Source organism: Euleptes europaea, chromosome 9 (assembly GCF_029931775.1).
Source record: "Euleptes europaea isolate rEulEur1 chromosome 9, rEulEur1.hap1, whole genome shotgun sequence".
Classification (NCBI taxonomy): Eukaryota; Metazoa; Chordata; class Lepidosauria; order Squamata; family Sphaerodactylidae; genus Euleptes; species Euleptes europaea.
The window spans coordinates 27110045-27133916 of record NC_079320.1 but is presented as its reverse complement, the minus strand read 5'-3'; the positions used below and the strand labels follow the sequence as shown (position 1 = coordinate 27133916).

General features: G+C 50.0%; 1 protein-coding gene across 2 annotated transcripts in view; it reads left to right on the top strand.

The window, feature by feature from the left end:
* The first annotated feature begins 1714 nt into the window (after nucleotides 1-1714).
* PITX2 (paired like homeodomain 2) overlaps nucleotides 1715-23872 on the top strand; it is a 32192-nt gene continuing 10034 nt past the window's right edge. The window contains exons 1-3 of one of the 2 annotated variants that reach the window (XM_056855259.1): nucleotides 1715-1728; nucleotides 6873-6928; nucleotides 7660-7797. In XM_056855259.1, coding sequence (XP_056711237.1) covers nucleotides 6883-6928; nucleotides 7660-7797 — 184 coding nt within the window. In that variant the 5' untranslated portion in view covers nucleotides 1715-1728; nucleotides 6873-6882. The remainder of the gene's footprint in view (nucleotides 1729-6872; nucleotides 6929-7659; nucleotides 7798-23872) is intronic. The other variant, XM_056855261.1, reaches the window with a different exon arrangement.

Here is a 23872-nt window from a genome sequence, read left to right as displayed (position 1 = left end):
CACAGTCCCTGGTCCCAGCCGACTCGGAAGCGTGGCCTCGGGCCCTCGCCGCCTTTCCCTCGCCCTCTCCCGGGAGCGCTTCCCCGCGCCCACCTCCCCGCGGCTCCGGGTCGCTCCTGTCCCTGGCAGCCCCTTTGGTTTCATTCGTCCCCGCCGGCCGCGCACCGAGCTCCAGCCTCCGCTGCCCTCGAAGGCGCCGGGCTGCGCGGGGCCCTGGAGCACCTGAACCACCCCGCCGCCGTCCCCGGCGGCCCCTCGGCACTTGCCCTTTCCGCTTGGCCGCCCTTCGGAGCTCTCTCCTCTCCATCCCTCTCCGCCGCCGCCCTGCGTGTCTGCCTGTCCATCTCTCTGTCCCCCCCGGCACCCTGCCATCCGCGCACTTACCTGGAAGTCCCACTGATTGCAATAAAACTTCCAAGTAAGTAGGCTAGGATCGGGACCTTTCTCCCTGCCGCCTGTCTGCGGGTCTCTCTTTCTAGCTGCCCCCTCTCTGTCCGGCTGCCTGAATTCTGTCTCCCTTCCTCCATCCCTCCGATTCTCTCCTCCCGCCCCCCGCCACTTTCTAGCTCTTCTTAGTCGGGCGGGCTTGGCGAAGTCCGTCCTGCCTCAGTCTTTCCATCCATCCCTCCATCTGACTCTCCCTCCCCCCTCTATCTCTTCCTCTCGCCCCCTCTCTCAGTACATCTCCCCCTACCTCCTCTCTCTCTCTCTCTCCCCCCCCCCTTCCTTTCTAGCTCTTCTGAGTCCGGCTGGTTTGGCGAAGCCCATCCTGCCTCAGTCTTTCCTCCCCTTTCCATCCATCCATCCCTCCATCTGACTCTCCCTCCCCCCTCTATCTCTTCCTCTCCCCCCCCCTCTCTCAGTACATCTCCCCCTACCTCCTCTCTCTCTCCCCCCCTTCCTTTCTAGCTCTTCTGAGTCCGGCTGGTTTGGCGAAGCCCGTCCTGCCTCAGTCTTTCCTCCCCTTTCCATCCATCCATCCCTCCATCTGACTCTCCCTCCCCCCTCTATCTCTTCCTCTCCCCCCCTCTCTCAGTACATCTCCCCCTACCTCCTCTCTCTCTCCCCCCCCCCTCCTTTCTAGCTCTTCTGAGTCCGGCTGGTTTGGCGAAGCCCATCCCGCCTCAGTCTTTCCTCCCCTTTCCATCCCTCCCTCCATCTGACTCTCCCTCCCCCCTCTATCTCTTCCTCTCCCCCCTCTCTCAGTACATCTCCCCCTACCTCCTCTCTCTCTCCCCCCGCCCTTCCTTTCTAGCTCTTCTGAGTCCGGCTGGTTTGGCGAAGCCCGTCCTGCCTCAGTCTTTCCTCCCCTTTGCATCCCTCCATCCATCTGACTCTACCTCTCTCCCCCCCCCCCATCTCTCAGCACATCTCTCCCTCCCTCCCTCCGGTTCCGCTCCGCTTTGGCTCTGCTCGGCGGCGGAGGGGAGTTTGGTGGCATCTCCGCTGACGTCACGCGGCTCCCCAGCCCGGCGGCTCGCCAGGCGCGGAGAGCAGAGGGAGCCGCCGAGCCCGAGCCGCGCAGAGTCCGCCCCGGCCAGCTCCGCCGTCCCGCCGGCAGCCCGCCCCGACGGCCCGAAGGCCCGGCCTTTCTCCCGGGGCCCCGCCGCGCCCCGTCCCAGGCTGGCCCCGCCGGCGGCGCCGGGCCACTCCGAGGCTCCCCTGCAGCAGCCCGGGATTTGCTGAGGCCGCTCCCCGAGCCCAGCGACAGCTCCAGCCAGGCAGCCGGTAAGCAGAGCCCCCGAGGCCCGTCCGTGCCCTCGGGCCGGCGCTGTGAGACTATGCGAGTCGGCCGATTGGTTCCGCTGGGGGCGGCTGGCCCGGGCGGGGGATTGGTGGCGCGGGGGCCGGGGCCGCCGGCGGGGGGTCGGGCCAGAGGCGGCGGCCGGGGGGCAGGCGCCGCTCGTGGGGCCGGGGGCCGCTCCCTTCGCTCGCAGCCAGCTAGAGCCCCAGCCCCCACCCACTCACCCCAGTTTCGGCCGGAGCCCGCTTTCTGCCCCAGCCTTCTGGCCAAACTGGCCGGCGCGGGTCTTACTGGACGCGCCCAGACAGACAGACAGACAGACAGACAGACAGACAGACAGACAAAGAAAGAAAGAAAGAAAGAAAGAAAGAAAGAAAGAAAGAAAGAAAGAAAGAAAGAAAGAAAGAAAGAAGCCAGTTGCGGGCCCTCTTTGCCGTGGTGTGGCTGGCTTGTGCCGCCGGCTAGGATTTCTAGCCCCCATTTTAGACCTGAAAGTAGCAGCCCAGTGAAGGGACAACTTATCTCGATCCTAGAACTGCGGTCAGGGGAGCAAAATAAAGGTGCTCATTTTCCTCGCCGCTGTTCTTATGTTTCTCCTACTGCAATTACTACAATTACTCCTATTACAATCGGGGACGACTATTTAGAGCCGACAGTGCTCTAGCTGAGGAATTATTGTTGTTGTTGTTTATTATTACTGTTGTTGTTGTTGCTATTACTATCATCATCACCACATATGGTGTACTGATACTCACATACCCCTTCCTCCCAAAATTCGCCTTCTGATTGGCTTATGGCTTTAAAAAAACACCTTCATTTCTTCAAACGCGGCCTCAAGAGTGATTGTCTTTTCTTTTCCTCTTGGGAAAAAAAGAGATCCCTTTAAAGAGACATACATTTATGAGCGGAGTGAATGGGCCGGTTCTACATCTTGTGCAAAGGGAATGGGCCGGTTCTGCATTTGTCCTTCTCTTACCCAAAGGCAGCGGGGTGCGACGGAGGGGAAGGAACGGGCGAGCGCGGCCCGTCCAGGCCCGTCCCTGCCAAGCGCTCGAACCTCTCCCGGCATTAAAGTCACGCAAACAGGAGACAGTCGGATGCCTCCGGTTCGTGCCTTTCTGTATATTTTGCCTGCCCCGTTGCATTGCGAAGTACAGCCAGTCCTGGCCTTATCGCGCTTTTTAAAATCAAAACACTGAGCTTCAGCTAAGGGCAGTTGTAAAATGTTGGCTCCCCAGTCAAAGGCAAATTCCGCTTGTCTCACTTTCCACAAAGAAGAGAAAAATCCCATCTAAATCCCGGTTTCTGCGGCGCGCGCCTGTGTGAGCATGTGTTTATTTCAAAAATCCCTGTTTATTGCTTAAATACCGCGTGTGCGCTGCTTGCAAAATACATAAAAGAAATTTAAGGCCTTGAATTTCAGCGCGTTCTCCTTTTGGACAAAAAATCGATAAGGGACGTAGAAAGGTGTGCAGAGGATCCGACTTGATAAATAATCGGAATCTACTTGTAATCACGATCCCCCCCCCCGCAATGATTTGGCAAAACCTTCCATTGATTTGATCCATAGGGTTCCTTCCTTGTAAATCAGCGTAGTATTGACACCTAAAATAATATTCACAGGCCAGGTGAGGGTCATTTTCTATTAAACTTCTGCACGGCTCTGGTATATATTGGCCTGGGATTTCTTAGAGTTTTAAAAGAGTTGCTCTCTGTCTATGGATCCTTGAATGAACCGATTGAGCGCTGCCATTCATTTGCAGGGCAAAAATCGCCCCCTCTTCACACACACACCCATCCTAAAGTTACTTATTTTGAATCAGCGCCGCACTTGCTTCTCGCATAAACGCGGCCGGGACAGCTGCAGATCAATGCCGGGTAGTATAAGGAGTGTAAATACATATATAGGCACGCACGCACACATACACACATATAGGTTAGGAAACAGGGATTTAGGAAGCGGGCTTAATGGGAAGGCTGGCGTCCCAGACTTATGAGGATCGGTCTGCCTCACAGAATCCATTCAGGTCAGATTTTTTCGGAGAGAGGAGGGAGGGACCTGAATGGGGAAATGAAAGTTGTATGTCTCAATTTGTTAGATAAATTAGCCATCCAGGCAGGCGTTACGCCGGGGCGACCGGATTTGTCATGCGAGGCTTGTCTTGACAGAACCGGTTTAAGGACCATCAGAGGGGAATTAGGGGTTTCTTAATTGCCTTCCCAAACAGTTTCGCCACAGCTCATATACTAGGCCTCGTTACTGGGAACGGGCTTCACGCGGGGCCTCCGCCTCCTGCGCTCTCTCTGGCTCGGAATATAAACGGCCTGGAGAATCGCGGTTCTAGAGCAGTGCTCGAAAACCAGCATCTCCCTGACCTTGGCGACGTCCCGATCCTGAATACGTTTACTCGGACTGATGCAATGATTTCAGGGGAGTCTACATCCGTGTAGACGTGTTCAGGATCGGCCTGAGCGTGGGGGGGGGGGAATACTACAACTCCTGCTGATTGGATTTCCAAATAAGGTTGGAATGCAAATCGGGGTTGCAACGGAATTTACTTTGCATTTAATACTCCAGTCTCACTTACTACGGAGTAGGTCCCAATGAACGGAACTTGTTTCCGAGTAGGTGCATAACAAGGGGGATTGGAGCTTCGACTGCAAGGTAAACCCCATCGCCGTTCTCTGGGCTCTCTTTCCAGAAAGTGCGCCCCGGGTGTATCAAGGAAGAATTATTGATGGCGACCGGGATCTTTATTTGTTTATCGATGATTTCCTTCCCAAGATATTAGCGAGTTTCATACATGCGTTTATTTACCGGCTCCACAATGACTTGTAAGCAGAATGAGCACAGGGCAATCCTGAGTACCCCGTTGAAGGGGGGGAGGGTTGAGAAGGGGGGGCGAATTACCAAAACGATGATGACATGCAAATTTCCTACCCAAATTATCATAAGTAAACATTCGAAGCCTGGACTAATAAAATCCCATCTGTGTTACTTCATATCGAGTTACTAGAGAGCGCTCATAATGATTTTTGTAATATCTCCCCAACAGACATCTCAATCAGGAGCTAATCCCGTGATTTTTTTTTTAACTGCAGAATTACTAAAAAAAAAAAATCTGGAGCTACAGAAAGGGGCGCCGGGGAGCGCGCCGGAAGGCAGCGGTCGGGCTGTCCAGTCCAAGGTGGGGGGTTTGTAGGAAAGACCCCGGTTGACTAGCGGGCTAGACGGGCGATCGAGCGGATGCAAGCCGCCTTTCTTCGCTTCCCCGTACCGCGGGTCATCCGCAAAGTCCCCAAAGCGCTTTCCCCCCCTTTTTTTTTAGCAGACACCCCAGCCTCCGACTTCCTTCGCGCAAGGATCCCGGAGGGAGTCTCTGGACCACCTGTCCGCAAGGGCCGGCTTTCTCAGCCGCCTCCCGGGCTGGGCCTCTCGTGTCAGTTTCAAGTCGGGCGCAGGACTCCCGGTCCGATCAGCCTTGCCTTGTCTCTTACTGGAAAACAAAAAATACACTTAAGAATTTTAATCTAGTTTCTTGCACCGCCACACCTACGCTTGAAATATGGCCTGACCCCACCCCCACCCCTTGCTCTGGCAAGTCTTGGAAAGACGGCTCCTGACGACACATTTAAAGGGAAATAAGGATCTCACCAGGCGGAGGAGTGCCTTTAAAGTTTTTTTTTTGGGGGGGGGGAGAGAAAGGGTGACAGACCTTTACACCTTCCTTCCCCTGCAGTTTCAAAAGCCCAAGTCAGACACAGGAGCCCTGGAGCGAAAAAAACCACCCTGGATACTCGAGGCCATTTATGCATGGGAGGTTTTGCTTTGGATTTGCCGCTCTTTAGATGCACATTTTCCCCATCTAAATTCTCAAAACTCAAAAACAAGCCCCCATGCAGAGTTTTTAGCATGGGGAAAATGTGCATCTAGAGAGCGGGAAATCCAGGGCAAAACCTCCCGTGCATAAATGGCCTCGGACTGTCCAAAGGTTTCCGCAGCGAGGTGCGCCTAAACGCGTTCGTTTCAACCGGACCTCTGCATAGGATCCAGCTGCGCCGCTAAAACCTTGGCCGTCCCAGCCAAACCGTTTGCTCGGGAGTAAGTCCCACTGCTTCCAATGGGACTTGTTCCCCCGCAAGCGTGCTGCATGTAAGGCCGCGGCCTTACCGGCCTGCTCCTATACAGAGTGGGACTTGTTTTCCAGCGCCAGGAGTTAGGATTCAATCTAGAATACACAACACACGCACACCTTTTCCTGGGTTAAAAAGGCTAGGATCCTAAGTACACCCAGGTGGTATAAACCACTGGGGCATTTGCAGGTCTGATCGTCGGTTAGTTAAATTGTTTATTAGAACGAGTCTGGGGCGGGGAGACTCTTCATTCGAAGGCATTTTAATTAAACAGCCCTGCCGAAGCGATTTCCTCTCCCCCAGCCAAAGGCTAGAAGCTCCGATTTTTTTTTCAAAACTCCCCCCCCCCCCAAAAAAAATAACTTTTTCAAGTGTTTGTGGATGGAGACGGTTCTGGAAGTGAGAAATATCCCTGGAGGCACCAGCATTGGTCAAATTCCAGGCGTCAAATGTTGCACATGAATTTACATTAGGTTTGCACGGACAAGGGGGGGATATTTTATATTTTATGGTCTGGCGGAGCATCTTTTAAACGTAGCCGCTGCAGCGTCAGAATCACAGTGTAACAAGTGGGGGGGGAGGGGTCGTCAGCAATCGCAGTAATCTTTGTTTTAATATCCCCCCAAGCCTGATCTTCCAACCCAGTGAAATCGATTCCGATTTGTGGAGTAACGACATGGACGTAAACACGCTTCCCTTTCACTGGGAAGGTTTTGAAAGGGAAGGCGAGAGTGCGAAGCGAAGAAACCTCTTAATGGTGTTTGCTCTGAAGCAAGGCCCATCAATTGTGTTGGGGATCTCGCCCTTATTTGTTCAGTAGGACCCCGCACTGTTTTAAACATCGTTGGAAACGTCTTCCCACGAAGTCGTTTCCTTCCAAGGATGGGAATTAATCCGACACCACCACCCCCGACCCCCACTCAATGAAATTGTGATGCCGGGTGCCTTTTCATTCCTATGTCTTCTAAATGTCCATCCGTCTAATGTTTTGCAGATAACGGGCTATGGAGTCCAACTGTCGTAAACTTGTGTCGGCTTGCGTTCAGTTAGGTAAGAGAGCTCTTCCCCATCGATTTGCGCTTACCAGAACGGTTTGCATCGTCATGTCGATGTTAAAAAAAAATGCCCATTCAAGGACACGGAGGGGCGAGCGGTCGGAGAACCCCAAACAAAGCAACCCTTTCGCTGGCGGCCGGCTGACGGTTCTGGATTGCGCCCGAGGAGACCCGCCGCCGGCTTCCCCGCCAAGTCTTTGAGTGTTGCTGGCCCCCTTCCCATACGTGCGTTTAGTTTGTTTGTTAAAGAAGCAAACGCCCCGCACGGGTGGCCAAGCTAAAGCAAGCTTCCATACGATCGAGAAATCAAATCCTTGAAAAGGAGCGGCGCCAGATGGGTGTCAATCGAGGCATTCCGGCTTAAGGGGTTTGTGGCTCGGGCTCGCTTGACTCTACTTTCGCAGCACACGTTTAGAGGTCTTATTAGCCTCCATTTTTTGTTTATTTGAGGCGGAAGGGAGGGGGTTTCTCTGCCACCGAGAGCTGTAAAGCGGGTGGCAAACATTGACTTGGGGAATGAAGCCTGGGGAAAGACAAGGTGCTCAAACCCCGGGAGGACAAAATGGACCTGGCCACCAGTGGGGAACGGGCGCTTGCTCTCTGCTTCTCTCTCCCTGTTTTTCCTTTCCTCTCTCCCTGGCCACGTCTCCCCTCTCTCTGTCGGCCTCTCTTTTCCTTCCCCCCCGGAACAACGACCTTCTCTCTCTTTCTCTCTCTCTTTCTCAGGGGTACAGCCTTCCGCTGTCGAATGCCTTTTCTCCAAAGATTCTGATATTAAAAAAGGAGAATTCAATGATTCTCCGGAGAGCAGGAAAGAAGGGCCCAGCGGCAAGCTATTCAGCAGGCAACACGCCGGCGCCAATGGTGAGTCCCTCCGCCCCTTGCCGGGCAGCCTCCCAGCCAGGCTCGAACCCCCCCCACCTCCCCCCCCCATGTGTAGGGAGGCTCTGGTACAGCCCAGTTTTCATTGAGATCAACAGGGCCATCGCCACCCCACAGTGGATCCTGGAGGCAATCACAATCTCCGTGAATCGTTTAGATCTCGGCCATTGGGGAAGGGGGGGTCGGTTGCTTCTCCCCTGCCTTTCGGAACTTTCTTTTAGGCGGGTGCTGCATTCGCTGAGGTTGCCCGGTCTCCTCTCCTCCGCATCCTTCCTCCCTTTTCCTCGCGTTTGCTCGGAATCTACCTTATTGCGGTGCAACAGCGCCCTCTGGTGTTTAGGTTCACGAGAAGGGGGGGAGAGAGAAATCCAGAAGCAAGTAAATTCGCTCCGAGATTTTCGGTGTGAAGATCTAAATGCTGCTGAGCTTGTATCTTTCGCCCGGAATATTAAGCAGTATTGGCATAGAAACACTGTCTCATCTGCACGAACATAGTGTCACTGCGAGCCACAGTTTTCTAGTTGCCCACCCCCCAAATCAAAAGCTCCGCTGTTTCTTTGGAATGACATCTCTCCGGTCCTCCAGCTTAAAAGAAAAATGGGGTCGAAATACGTCCCTTCGGTTTCTAACTGCGGCCATTTATGCAGGGGAGGTTTTGCCTTGGGTTCGCCACGCAATAGATATGCATTTCCCCCGTCCTAATTCTCAAAACTCAACAATAAGCTCCCATTGCAGAGTTTTGAGAATTCGGATGGGGAAAATGTGCATCTAGAGAGCGGCAAATCCCAAGCAGAACTTTCCATTCATAAATGGCCTGTTGTGAGATCCAACGCAGAGCTATTCCAGTATAAAGGCACTGAAATCAATGTATTTAGAATGAAATAACTCTGCATAGGATTGCATCGTAAAAACACCCAGAAGGCCACGATGGCTCTGGAACCTGTTCAAAACTAGGATACCAGGTGAACTTTCTTGGCATGAGATGGTGTTTTAAAACGCCCGTCAAAATAACTGCCTGAAAGTTCTTATTTCAAGGTGGAGGCTGCGTTGCTTAACTAAAACAAATGCAATTACAGTTCAGTTAAAAAAGAAAAAAATGAAAGATATTTTTACACAATCGTTCCCAACTTGTTTAAAATGACAGGCGTCTGTAGCCCAGTCGCACAAAATGTTTGTTTCTAAGTAAGCCCTGCTAAGTTCAAAGCACTTCCTTCCTCCTCCACAAGAAAGAGGGTCCCCTCCCCCTGCCATGTTGGCATGAGTATATGTATATATTTAAAAAGCACTAATTGACTAGCTGAGCCCCAAACCTCCAAGAAGTAGCCTGGCCGACTTTGTTGGGGCTGTTCAAGAGACGATTGTTTGAAGCTGACCTCAGTTGGGAAACAAATCAGACTGGGCCTCAGTTCTTGTCTCATCCAAGGCCAACCTAATTTCTAAATTTTGAAGGAGAGATACGGGACGAATAACTAGTATTTATTAATAAGTGTTATTGTCACTTATTAATTAAAAATAATGACTGCATATGTTTTTAATAAGACAACCTCTATCGGACCAAAGTTAGCCACCAAAGCGCACCCTTAACCCCTAACAATTTTAGATTGTTATAGCATATACCCATCAGTTTCGATCAAAAGGCTCCACCCTGTAACGGTTCGTATTTGAAAGTGGGATTTATTCGAAAAGAGCAGTTTTAGCTGAAAAGAAGAAAAGTGGGCCAGATTCCGAAATCACGGGAACCCTTTAAAACTACTGCCAATAGGAGAACTGGCTGGCTAAGCCCTGCGACTACAGTCTAGAGAATAGTATTGAAATCAAGGGCCCTTGGGAGGGTGCCAAAGTCACCGCTTTGACCGAGAGGGTAAGGTAACAAAGCTGAGACTGTAACGCGCTGGTATTTGGGAGCAACTGGTGTGTGCCTGATCACAGTCTACAACGGGAAATCGGGCGTCCTTCTTCCGCCAGAACAGAATGATGAGTCTTTGCAAGCTGCTTGAAAGCTTCTTGTCAACTGTTAGTGGTTTTACTCGGGAGTAAACCCCATGTAATTCAATGGGCGCTTTCTTGGGAGAAGCTTCTTTAGGATGGCAGTCAAGGGGCGTTTTCACACATGTTGAATAATGCGCTTTCATTCCACTTGCAATGCGCTTTAAGTTTGCAAGTGGATTTTGCCGCTTCACAGAGTAAAATCCATCTGCAAAGTGCATTGAAAGTGCATTATTCAGCATGTGTGAAAACGCTCTAAGAAACACTTCGGAAGGAAGTCCCAGGAGAACCGGGTCAGGCGCTTCCTTGTGGGTCAGGGTGAGCCCTTTTACCTCCGACCAATTCACCTAGAGCAGCCAACTCCTGAGCCTGTTACTCACTCACTAAGGCTATCAGAACCCCCCCCCCCGCACGTGCGCGCCCGCACACTCTTCAGGTAGCAATATGCACTGAAAGAATGCGTATTGGGGGGATCTCCTTCTCTTCTGAAGTTAAAGTGCGCTAAGGGGCAACTAATCCGCCTTAAGCAATATGAGGATGTTCTCCCGGCAGCCAATCCATGGGACTTAACTCTAAGCGAGTGTTTCACTGTGTAAGTATTTTCTCATGCTCTGTGACCTTTCCACTCCACACCCCTCCCCCGTTGCTGCGCAATAAAGGGCTATTTTTCTAACTGGTCATTAGAAGGCAGGGGCTTCGGACCTACACGTTACATTTCCTGCCTTGCACAATCTCTCTTGGACCCCTTCCCCACCCCCCACTCTAATCAGAAGGGAAATTGCTGTCCACATATTTTATGAAACCGCGCAATCAGTAAAATCGCAGTCGTGGTATTTATTAGAAAGTGACAATAAGGCAAGAACGTGAAGCACCATTTGGCTACTTCTCAATACTTCACTGCTTTGGGGGTTCGAGTTATATGTATAATCGCGGAAAGGGGAGCCGTCGAACGACCAGACGGCTGTTTGGGGTACTGGATTGGAATGCGGGCCTCGGGTGCGACAGAGCTCCCCTCGGATAATCCGCAAGGGACCTATCGCAGCCTTGGCCTCAATGGTCAGTCTTGAATTCCGCTGCCAGCCAATCGGCGAAATTTGCAAAAGCATCTAGATCGAGGTAGCAGTGCCCTAAATAAGCAAAGGGGCACGATTCCTTTAAGGCGCGATCCCGCTAGATTTAAGCGCATCAAACTCTCACAAAATCTATCCCATTGACACGGGGCTTAATTTTTTTCTATGGCGGATCATCCTGCGCTTATTCTTTCGGAGCCGGGGTAAGACTGGGGCTCAAGAGGCCTAGACAAATAGTGGACACGATCCAGCGCTTCAAAATCCTCCAGTGAATTCAATGGGACAGACTGAAGCACGTGTTTAATCCCCGGTTACTCTCCCTTTGCAAGGGGGGGAGGTCCTACTTGCTTCCAATTTAAAGCGTTCCGTCGGAGCCGGAATACATTTAATCAGAGATTACTGTCACTGTTATAACAAGCTTTTACTCCCAAGTAACAACGCACAGGAGTCTCGCTCTAGGCTATAATGCACCGTCCCGCGATCGACTGAGCACGATTTTCTGACAAGGTAACCGGGGGACAAATCCCCCTGAAATGAATGGGAAATGGGAAAGCTCGCCTTACTCATAACTAGTTCAATGGGAGTTCCGCGCTGCCGGTTGCACGACCCCCATTCACTACAATGGGTGGGTTGTGTCCATTGATTTTGGTAGTAAATCCAACTGAAGCTAATCGAGAGGATTTGCGCCTTTCCGTGGCCTGGTTGTTGTTAAGGATCGAAGCACATAAATCCTATTCGGAGTAGATTTTCAGCCTAGACCTTTGCCTGTCTAAGGGATGTTTGTTTTCAGCCCATTTCTTGAAATATAGTCTGAAATTCCGCCATAACGCAACCGCAGGACTGGCTCAAGATACTGAAATGGAGATATTTGTTTGCCTTTTAATCAATATAAAACTCTTACGATGATTTAGGCTAATAAATTGTTGTTTTAAGGCAAATTAAAGTTAGGGCCTTCTCCAGCATCAGAAATATCAGGCATCTATACGTCTAATAGCCCTGCGTTTTTGTGTTTATGTGTGCCTGCGTGTGAGAGAGAGAGTTCGGATCATACCGAGCTGAATTTTATTGAAAACCAAGCTTTAAAAAGCGGATCAGCGCTTCACTTCGGCTGGTGAAAATGAGAGCAAAATGGGTATGTTCAGAAAACGTGAAGGCGTTCAATTCCTAAATTAGGATTCCTAATAAGAAAAATGAACCGGCTGGTTTCTTTCAGTATTGAGAGGAGGGCGTTGGGTGACTCCATGCATGATCCAATGAAACCGGGTCCGGGTTCCGCTTAGTTTAATTCCACCATCTCCGCTGAGATCCTAGAAGTCTTCCCAACCAAACGACTATTCAAATCCTGCCCAATAAGGCTGCGATCCTTTACTTGGTAAGGGGGGGGGTGTAAATCCCCAGCTATCTCGAAGGAAGCCCATTCCGAGTGAGCGGGCGATAGGGTGGGTTGTCTATCGGGTTAGGATCCAACCCACAATGCACGGGAGGTTTTGCCTTGGGTGCGCCGCTCTGTAGATGCACATTTTCCCCATATGAGTTCTCAAAACTGAAAAAAACAAAAAAACAAAAATAAAAAAAACATGCAGAGTTTTGAGAATTTCGATGGGGAAAATGTGCATCTACAGAGCAGCAAATCCAAGGCAAAACCTCCCGTGCATAAAATGGCCCCAGTTAACCTGCCTCGGACATTTCCCAGAAGCGACTTCCATCGAAGGCAGCGGGACCCGGACAAACGGAACACCTCGACAGAACGGTCCAAATGCCCAGCAGATGCTGACGTCCGATCTGTCCCATCTATGGTGTCTGTTTCTCTCCGCGCCTTTCACCGAAGGCGGTTTACAACGAAAAGGGTTTTTTAAAGGAATTAAACCGCCGGGCGGGAGGGCGGCTGTGAAGATCTTTTAAGTCCCTTGAATGAAGTCTCAGGGGCAGGCCGGAGCGTCTCTCCCAATCTCTCCCGCGGGACTCAGTGGGATCTGCAGTCCGAGCCTAGGCGTTATCTCTGCAATCCTAAAGGGAGGCACCCCGGAAGTAAAGCCGGTTGGACCTACTGGCAATTACTTCCAAGGAGTACTGCCTAGGACTGCCCAGCACACCAGGAGTCAAGATGTATGACTTAATTTGCTTAGGATGTTAATATACTTCCTTAAAGTATTCTTCAGGACTTTACCCGAACCTGGGTTCACCTTCCCAACCTATTTTCAATACAGCATGTGAAGTCATAATGTAGAAGTGTTTTTTAAGTATATGCAAATTCTACGCAGGATTATTCCTTAGCTCTGCATAGGATTGCACTGTTATTGTCCTAATTTCCATGCAAACCTATTTATACATTAATTCATTACTTAACCCCGCCCACACAGCCCAGAAGTGACAAGGTGATCCGATCCACCAAGACTGTGCTTACTTAAGGGTTAACCCCCATTGTTCTCAGGAGGACTTGTCTGGCATAAACAAAGATAGGATCATGCTGTGGAAGGAGTTGAATCAAAGCGATCTATCCAGCCTTAAGGACTTTAGAGACTTATATCATTTATGCATGGGAGATTTTGCCTTGGATTTGCCACTCGTTAGATGCATATTTCTCCCATCCATATTCTCAAAACTCAACAATAAGCCCCCATGCAGAGTTTTAAGAATTCACATGGGGAAAATGCATCTAGAGAGTGGTAAATCCAAGGCAAAAACCCCCATGCATAAATGGCCTTATTGGTTTTTAAAGTACGTGTTTCTTTCCTTATTTCTTTAGGTTATTTATAGTCCGCCTTTCTCACAGGGACACAAGGCGGATTTCACATAGCCAGTCAGTACAATCAACAATATGGGAACATTCACTAACCAGTGCATTAGGATTTAGAAGTCTGGAACCACCAGAAAGAAACAGAAGCATAGCATAAGTATTCACATGACACATTAAGTAGTGCAAACGTTATATAGTGGGATCCGACTTACAGTAAGGTATACACAGCAGTCTAGGCCACAGTCTCTAATCATTGGCCCAAGTACGTTTGTGAACCATTGAGAGCCAGCGTGGTGTAGTGGTTAAGAGTGGTGGTTTGGAGCAATGGAGTCTGATCTGGAGAACCCGGTTTGATTCCCCACTCCTCCACGAGCTAATCTGGTGAACTGGATTTGTTTCCCCACTCCAGCCTGGGTGACCTTGGGCTAGTCACACTCTCTCAGCCCCACCTACCTCAAAGGTGTCTGTTGTGGGGAGGGTAAGGGAAGGTGATTGTAAGACGGTTTGAGTCTCTCTTAAGTGGTAGAGAAAGTCGGCATATAAAAACTAACTCTTCTTTGTGCTGTGCAGCCATATTGCCTGCTCAGAAAAGCCCTCTTGAATAGTTCGGTTTTGCATCATTTGCGGAAAGCCAGGCCAGTGGGAGCTTTCCCCGGCCTCCTGGAACAGGCCATTCCACAAGGCGGGAGCCGCACAATGAAGAAAGCAGGCCTACCGGTAGTTGTTGATTTTGCCCATTTGCAGGTTGGCACTGCAGGAACCTCTGCTGACCAGAGTAAAGCTGTCCTAGCCGGGCACAGGGGGAGAGGTGGTCTGGCAAAAAGGGGGGACCAAGGCCATGAAGGGCTTTGTATGTGCTCCTAGATACACTTACTTAGGAGTAACTCCAATTTGAATCCAGTAGGATTACTTATGAGCAAACAGAACAAGCAGTAAGCCTTGAGCCTGCACTGGGGTGTTGAGGGGTGTTGAGGGGTGAAGGATGCAACCCTGCCTGGTCTAGCTTTGTTTTCCACTTGAATGCTCAAAAGTTGTGCATTTCCAGGGGCTCTGCCCATTTCCTTTATTTTCGATGTTCAGAGGTCCCTCGAGGCCATCTGTATGAGGCTCCGAATGATACAAATAATATTTTAAATGGGACTCAGGTTATTGAACATTTCACCGAATAAGTGTTTATATAAATCTGGTGGCAACAGGATGGAGTAATCCAGCCTCAAGAAACTTCTGGCTGGACCACCTTTTGTTGAATGGTAACTTGATTAACATTTGGATGGGAGACTAACAAGGAATACCAGAGCTGCTGTGGAGAGGAAGGCACTGGCAAACCACCTCTGTTAGTCTCTTGCCATGAAAACCCCAAAAGGGGTCGCCATAAGTCGGCTGCGACTTGAAGGCACTTTACACACACAAAACTTGATTAACATCGTTTTTTTAAAAAAAGCAAGCCAGTCTTGTTGTTACTCCACACTCCGTGGGCTAACAAAATGGGTGTGTACAGACAGCTATGTGGAGTGACAAGGTGGGTGGCATGGAGGGTGTGTGTGTACAGACCCGGTTGGCCGCATGCTGTTGGATGGCCCAGGGCTCATATGATCCGGTCCATCAGCAGCAAAACCACACGTGGAAAGGGAAGGAACTTCTCCAATCCTTCTCTCGGCTTAGATTTTCCCCAGAGGGGCTGTTTATCCGTTCCACCAATACGGAACATGCTTCTGCCGGGCCGGTGGATACCGGGACCATCAGGCGAAGCCAAATCCGCACCCGCTTAAATCGCATCTGGGAGAGCATCAATGGGAACGTTCAAAACTCGCAGGTCAGAAGGCCCACTGATCACTGATCCTAGAAGCTAAAATGACTAAACTGAGGCTGTCGTATTTTGGTAACGTCATGAGACGACAGGAGTCACTGGAAAAGACAGTCATGCTAGGAAAAGTTGAGGGCAGCAGGAAAAGAGGAAGACCCAACAAGAGATGGATTGACTCAATAAAGGAAGCCACGGCCTTCAATTTGCAGGATCTGACCAGGGCTGTCAAAGATAGGACATTTCGGAGGACTTTCATTCATAGGTTCGCCATGAGTCGGAAGCGACTTGACGGCACTTAACACACACACACTCACTTTGATCACGCCGAGCAAATCACTGAAACCACCAGTTTGACACAAGCGTAGCGGATGGAGTAATGAGTTTGGACTGGAGACCTGAGTTCAGATCCCGCGTCCATCATGTTCACGAGCTGTTTATTTTTCTCCCCGAGGGGGCTGTTGTAAGAATGGCCTTGCCGATCTAGCCAAGATCTGTCTTCGGCAGCGATTTAGCCGGTTCTCAATAGGTATCTCTTGTTTCCTTTCCCCATTGTTTTCCCCCACAAGGTTCCTCCACACCCACTCTTTAAGGTGTTATGGGGAAAGGGCTATGTCTCCCAGACTAGCCAGCCTGGCAGATTTTGCTTTGTAGATCCAATAAAATAACAGAACATTGTGTTCACTGAGAAATCCCACAGGCGATTATAATTATTATATTATAACCGGCGTGATTATTAGGGTAATTAATAGGGCAGTATTACTTATTAGGGTAACCCAGGGTAATGAATAATCAGTCCAGTTAAGGGTAACTATATGCGGGAGAACGTTTGAATCCAAGAGACTGGGATTTTTTAGTGTAATAGATCTCATGAGAGCAGCGACCATGAAGGAGAGTGTTAGAGCATCAGTGGCGGAGCATCTGCTTGACATGCAGAAGGTCCCAAGTTCATTCCCGGCATCTCCAGTTAAAGGGACTAGGCAAGTAGGTGATGTGAAAGACCCCTGCCTGAGACCCTGGAAAGCCGCTGAGTAGACAATGGCCATTTATGCCTGGGAGGTTTTGCCTTGGATTTTCCACTCTCTAGATGCACATTTTCCCCATATGAATTCTCAAAACTCAAAATAAGCCGCCATGCAGAGTTTTGAGAATTCAGATGGGGAAAATGTGCATCTAGAGAGCAGCAAGTCCAAGGCAAAACCTCCCATGCATAAGTGGCCATTACTGACTTCGATGAACCAAGGGTCTGAGTCAGTATACGGCAGCTTCATGCATTCATTTCAACCAAGGTAGAGGTAAACCGCGTTAAAAAAAATCCGATCTTGCATTGGTGCGTCTGAAGAAAGAATCTGATGCGGTCCAGGGCGGCTGCTCGCCTACCGAGTCAGGCCTTGCTGCCCAGTGACACGGGTGTCAATCTCCGCCTGCAGTCGTTCTGATTTGCAGTCACGCACGCACCCGGCCCTGGTCGCCGCCACCGGACCGTAATGTATGCGGTCCCTGCTAGATGGGCTGAGGAGGAGGAGGAGCACGGGGAGGTGGCGAAGAAAGCCTCAGTCGTGAGCGAGAATAACGTAACGGAACGATCTGATGGCTCCTTAATCCTATGTAAAAAGCTTTGTCGTCTTCCTAATATTGACTGAATGGGTAATTAATGGCTCTTCATCGAGGCGAATAACTGGTAATCCCAGCTAGGCGAAAGACAACAAGCCAAAGGTGTAAAAAAAAAAAAAAAAAAAAAGCAGGGGGGGAGACCTGCCCGTTAGGCTGAAGGCTCCGCCGAAGCACCCATCAAGTCATTTGCTGGAAGACGGGGCTTGTAATAGATCAGCTCTGGAGTGGGGAATAAGTAGTTACCTGCAGGAGGGATGGTAAACTCAGAAATGCCGTCAGCAGCTGCCTGCCTGTTTGGTGTAGTTAAGAGTGGTGGTTTGGAGCGGTGGACTCTAATCTGGAGAACCCGGTTTTATTCCCAACTCCTCTATATGAGCGGTTGATGCTAACCTGGTGAACCGGGTTGGTTTCCCCACTCCTACAGATGAAGGCTGCTGGGTGACCTTCCTTGTGCTAGTCGCAGTTCTCTCCGAATTCTCTCAGCCCCATTTACCTCACAGGGTGTCTGCTGTGGGGAAGCGAAGGTGGCTATAAGGCGGTTTGATTCTTCCTTAAGAATTCCCGCATATAAAAACCAACTCTCCTTGCTTCCTTCCTCTATTCAGAAATGTTTGAGTTCTTTCATTGGAGAAAGTCTGTGGCTCATTGCTTAGCCGGTCCCAGGTTCAACTCCCCAAATCTCCACCTTAAAGGATCAGGCAGTAAAAGATGTGAAGGTCCTCTTCCTGACAATCAAGGAAGGCTGCTACCAGTCAGGGTAGACAATACTGACTTTGATGGACCAGTGGTCTGACTCAGGATAAGGCAGGGCCATGTGTCCAACTCTGTCAAGGAATCTTCTCCAGGCAAGAAAATACTTTTTTTCCCCACGGAACTCTTTACAAACTTTTGTCCTTTAATATAGTTTAACCAGGTTAGTATACACCAGATAATTTGGTTTTCATAGACCTAAGAGGCGCTGCAGAGAAAATTGGTTGTTGTAGGCCATGTTAAGTGACTTTGAAAACTGAAAGGGAGTATTTCTTCCAGATTGACTAGTTATTCATATGCCTTGACCTGGATGGCCCAGTCTAGTCCGATCTCTTCAGATCTCGGAAGCTAAACCGAGTTGACCATTGTTAGTACTTGGATGGGAGACCACCAAGGAAGTCCATGGTTCCTACACGGAGGCAGGGAATTGCTAACCATCTCTGATTTCTCTTGCCTTCAAAAGCCCCATGGGGTCGCTATAAATCGGCTGCGACTTGAGGACATTTTTCCGCCACCAGTTAATTATCCGTGATCTTGGATTTTGGGAATGCCAACCACAGGCAGTTTTCCTAAAAATACGGTTATGTCTTTAAGTAGGAATCGTCTACAATCTAAAGCATTCTCCGAAAATCTCAATCTGAGGGACAATTGTCTCTAAACTGCTAGCAGCCCTACCATGTTTGAATCTAAGCCCGGCAGAAATTTAGCCACAACTTGGCACGCAGACCTTTTAGTGAAAAGTGGCCCCAAGACTGGGCATCTAGAACAAGCTCCATCTTGTATGGCCAGAGGCTCCGTTGGTCTGAAGCCCAGGGGGCCAAGAGAGGGCAAAAGCTGGCAGCATCTCTTCTTACAGAAGCTGGCAGCAACTCTTGCCTACTTAGATGTGCGATGGGTCTCAAATGTCTAGGCTGGATGGTGTGCATGTCACTATTGTGTATGGGCACTTTCACACATGCCAAATAATGCACTTTCAATCTACTTTGAAGTTGGATTCTACTGTGTGAAATGGCAAAATCCACTTGCAAACAGTCGTTAAAGTGCATTGAAAGTGGATTGGAATATGTATTTTCTTTCTAATGTTTTCCCTTACCCTCTTTTCTTTTCCTGTATTCCCATTTAATATTAGAAATCAATAAAAATATTTATTAAAAAAAGAAAGAAAGAAAGTGGATTGGAAGTGCATTATTCAGCATGTGTGAAAGAGCTATCAGTCTATTCTAATTAAAACCCACTGGGAGCTCTTTTCATCAAGTGAGGAAGGCCTGCTGGGTCCCCACTCCCCCCACAATCTAATAGGAAGGTCTCTGGTGCCAGTCCCAACTCAAGCAGAGGGAAGGTACGAAAGAGCACTGCGGTGGATTGTGACCCGCTCGTTTTTTTGGAGAAAGGCAGACTATAAAGGAGGACACCGCAGGCTGGTTTACACGAGGAAAGCCCACTCACGGGGATGTCGCCACCGCAGCCACCATTTGCCTCTGACGTCATTGCCCCAGACTTCAGACTCAAAAGGCTGGTGTCAGAGGGGCATCGCTGTATAAGTCTCCTGAAAACGGGGTGTTTGGACAATGCATGAATGATTAGGGACCTGTTAGGCTTCCTTCTGAGTAGGATGCAGCAGAACTCACTTGACATTCAGCACTGTGTTTTTTTCAGCTGTGTAAGCAGTGTACTTTTGATCTGACTAAAAAGGTGTGTTCGTCCTGATGCTCCCCAAACTCCAGTTTAGTTGACCCTGCTTCGGATTAGTATCTTCATCCAATGCTCAACAATAGTAGGATCTAAGGCACTAATGCAATCTACAGCATTCTCTCTTTGCTCCAGATATTCCATGTACCCCAGAAGAATTCCATTACTACCACCACCACCACCACCACCACTACTACTCTACTACTACTGCTATCACGACACCACCGAAGTAATTTTTCCAGGGCTGGATAGGAAGAGTAGGACATGGCACTTCTCTCCCTCCAGTCCTGCAAGTGTTAAGTAGCGACGTCTTAAGGTCGAAGGGTTTCCTTCTTGCAAGGAATGACAATCTGGGATTCTGAAAGCTAGACTCATATTTCTGGTGCAGATTCCTGGGAAAGTGAAGGGGCGCCTCTAAAAAGGGTCTGGTCTTAGCAGTTCTTTTTCTATCGCATCACTCAATCTGTTAAAGTGAAGTGTTGGGATTTACCTGGAGCTAAACCGGTTCACAGCCCAGCACCGCTGCTTAACTAGAGCCTACATCTGGGACCCATTTCTTTCTTGTCGAAATGTGTGCCCTACTATAGCGCCAGCCCCACTGCAAAACAATTCGCTGGCTCTGGGGTGCACATCAAGCTCGGTATTATCAGTTCAGGGTGGGTTTTTGTTGTTGTTGCTTTTATTTTGGTTTGGTTTTGTTTTTAAACACGAGAGATTGGCGTTCTATCTTTCTGCGATTTATTATGCTCACTTGGTTAGAAATGTGTATCACCGCTCGGTTATTCTCACTTAATATGGTTGCGACTTAACACTGATATGTGCCCGTTACAGAAATAGCGCTGAAAAAATGAGATTTATTTTCAAAAGTAATTCGGGTGCCAAGATATAGCTGTGCTTGAATGAAGGTGAAATACAGATCGCTTAACCGTCAGTAGGGGTGTCTGGGCCAGGGGGCACATTAGAAAGATGTGGGCTAAGCCCAGAGTGACAATGGAAGGGAAGGAAGGGGCGACGTTGAGTAGATACAGCAACAAGAGGGACAACAAATATATGGTGCGATTCTTAAATACCCATGGGCATGTGGGGCTGGGGGGGCAGCGATAGCTACAAAACGAGGGACAGTTAGCCGGATTTCCTGAGCTCAGGAGCTACTAGTACCCAAGTGGAGCCAGAAAAGATCGGCTTCCGACTCCCCTTTCCGCTCAAGAGTATTCGTTCAAGGATTCACTCCGTCAATCCCTCGTCAAGCGTTTTCAGGGCGCAGCGACTGAACGGCCAGACGGGTTGGAATGGGGGTAAACTCGTGAAGGGCGGGCCAGGCGGGGAGCCTCCTGCTTTGAGCCCAGGGTGGATGGGCAGATGAATCTAAAAGGGTCCCGTGCATATTTACACTGGAGTAAGTCCCATTGACTTCGTCCGTGCATATTTACACTGGAGTAAGTCCCACTGATGAATGTGGATCAGGAAAAATGGGCTGCTTTCACACATGTTGGATAATGTACTTTCATCGAACTTTAGTGATCAGTTGCAAACCATCCCTAAAGTGCGTTGGAAGTGCACTGAAAGTCCACCGAGCTTGCCCCTGAGCATGGCGGCTTTCACACACCTCAGATAAAGCACTTTCAATGCGCTTTAGCGACTATCTACAGGGAAATCCCCTTGCCCACGCTCGCTAAAGCACATTGAAAGTGTGTTGAAAGTGTTTTAGATAACTAGTGTGAAAGTAGCCATGCTCAGGCACAAGCCTCATGGACCGGCATGGGATTTGTTGGAGATCCACGGGACCATTCTTGTCAATTAAACTTACGCAGGAGAACTTCCAGCTAAATCTCTCCCTCCCACCCCCTAAAAAAGAGGGACAGCCCATGAGCGAAAACTGGAGCATGTCAGAGGCTCCAGACGATGAGTGTGCAAACCAGTTTAAAAATACAGCACAACCAGCTATTGCACAGGATCCCACAACTGGCAGTTATGACCGCTATTTCGCCTCCCAAGCCAAACGCTGCCGGCTTGGCCTGTGGATGGCCCGTTCTGCCCCAGCTTTGGATCAAAGGGAGCTGAGGTCTGGTTAGCCCCACTTCCAGGGTGGTACCCGTGTTCATCTCTGGCAACCCAAAAAGCAGAAGCCTTGTGGCTCTTCAAAGCAAGGCTTTGTCCCCATCTTAGCTCATAGACTGCAGACACAAATGCATCGAACCTGAGCTTAAGGTAGAATTAAATCCGGCTCGTCTTGAAGGTGCCACCGGGCTCCTGTTTATTGCGGCTGGGGCCACCCCACCCCCAGGGCGTGATGCACCCTTATCCCCCCCCCTTAGCCACACTGCTGGCCCTTCCCTTGCCAGACCCAGGCGACTGGCCCAGGCCAGGCATCTGCCGATCCTATCTCCAAATAGGCCACCAGACCCTTGGGCCGGTCCCCAAAGTCAGCAGAACAGTTAACTTACGTTTGAGCGGCCAGCCAGATATTTCAAAGCAAGCCAGCCCAAGATGTCTGGGATAGATACCCTGGGGGCGGGATGGGGGCAAACGGAGAGGCTCTGAATACACTAACGTGGAACCCTCGTCAAACATTCGGTGGGGAGATCGCCCCTACATTTTGCCTGCGTGTTCTACAACCCTGATCTCTCTCTTAGAATCATAGAATTGGACGGGATCACCAGCGGCATCTAGTCCAACCCTCTGCACAATGCAGGAAATTCCAAACTACCCCACCCCAGTGACCCATACTTCATGCCCAGAAGATGGCCAAGGTGCCCTCCCTCTCATGAGCTGCCTAAGATCATAGAATCAGCACTGCCGACAGATGGCCATCTAGCCTCTTCTTAAAACCCTCCAGGGAAGGAGAGCTCACCGCCTCCCAAGGAAGCCAGTTCCACTGAGGAACTGCTCTAACTGTTAGAAAATTCTTCCTAATGTCTAGATGGAAACTCTTTTGGTTTAATTTCAACCCGTTGGTTCTGGTCCGACCTTTTGGAGCAACAGAAAACAACTCGGCACCCTCCTCTATATGACAGCTCTTCAAGTACTCTTTACAACTGGGAACTGGGAAACCGGGGAGATCGGCCCCCGAAGGGACACCCAGGCTACAAACTTTTTTTTCCTTGTAGCGAGATGACCGGTTCACCGCGCCTTCCCAGAGGCTTCAAGCAGTAAGCGAGGCCCGGCGGCGCTCCTCTGTAGTTTACTTAGCGTCGTGGCTAATCCAGCCTTGACCCATTTTAAACAGCTTCGCTTGGAAGATCGCATTGATTGTGCTGGAGGAGGCTCGGCGGCCCGGCTCCCTCCAAATCAATGGGATTTGCTGCCTCACAACTCTGTTTAGGGCCGGCGGGTTGAAAAGGAGGAGAAACCGTTGTCTGCTTAACTGCGGGCTCAAAGGGCCCGCTCTCCTCTTCGCTGTCTCGCGCAACTTCTGCAGGCGAGGGTCATCCTGAGCTACAAGTTGAGCACGAAAGACTAAATGCAACAGATGAAAGACTCTTCTCAGTTCTAACCCCCCCCCCCAAAAATCTCCCTATTGTGGATTTTCTGGCATTTTTCTGGTCTGCCCGTTCTCCATCCCGGCAAAACGGGGCGGGGAAGGGCGGGGTACATATCAAACCACTAAAAATAAAAAGATATAGCAAAATATATCGAGCAAATAATCCGGGTGTGTGTTCAGGTTCGCTGTTAACAGGAATTCGTCTCTCCTTAACATTAGGGCCATTTATGCATGGGAGGTTGTGCCTTGGATTTGCCGCTCTCTAGGTGCACATTTTCCCTGTCCGAATTCTCAAAACTCTGCATGGGGCTTATTGTTGAGTTTTAAGAATCTGGGTGGAGAAAAGGCATCTAAAGAGTGGCAAATCCAAGGCAAAACCTCCCATGCCTAAAAGCATAAAACATAAATGTGTTTTCATACATTGTTGGATAACGCAACTCAATGCGCTAGAGCAATCCTTTGCCAAAGAATTTTCCTGAAACGGGAAAACCCAGCGGCAAAGGATTGCTGTAGCGCTTTGAGAGCGCATCACCCAACGGGTGCGAAAGCAGCCAGCCACTGTTCTGTAACAGAACCGAGATTAAAGTGCGGTCGCCAAGCGTCTTGTCTGTGCCTCTGGGATGTGCGCTGCTGATGCGCATCACAGCTCAAACCTACGCAGAGATTGAAATTAGGTGGCGGTAATTCCGCACAGTGTTGCTCTGTCAGGGAGCGTGAGTCGGGAAGGGAGAGTAGGTACCACGGATTCCTCAACCCAGGTACAGAGTTGTGATCTTGGGGAGGTACCCAGAGAATCCCCCCCCCCTCACGCTCAGGCGCACATTTCCTCCGCTTCTTTCCCTTCCTCGCCAAATTTGCTTGGGTTGCTAACTCCCCCTCCTTCTCCAGGCCGGCAGTGTGGCTGTTTTCCTCCCGTAACGGCGTCTGCG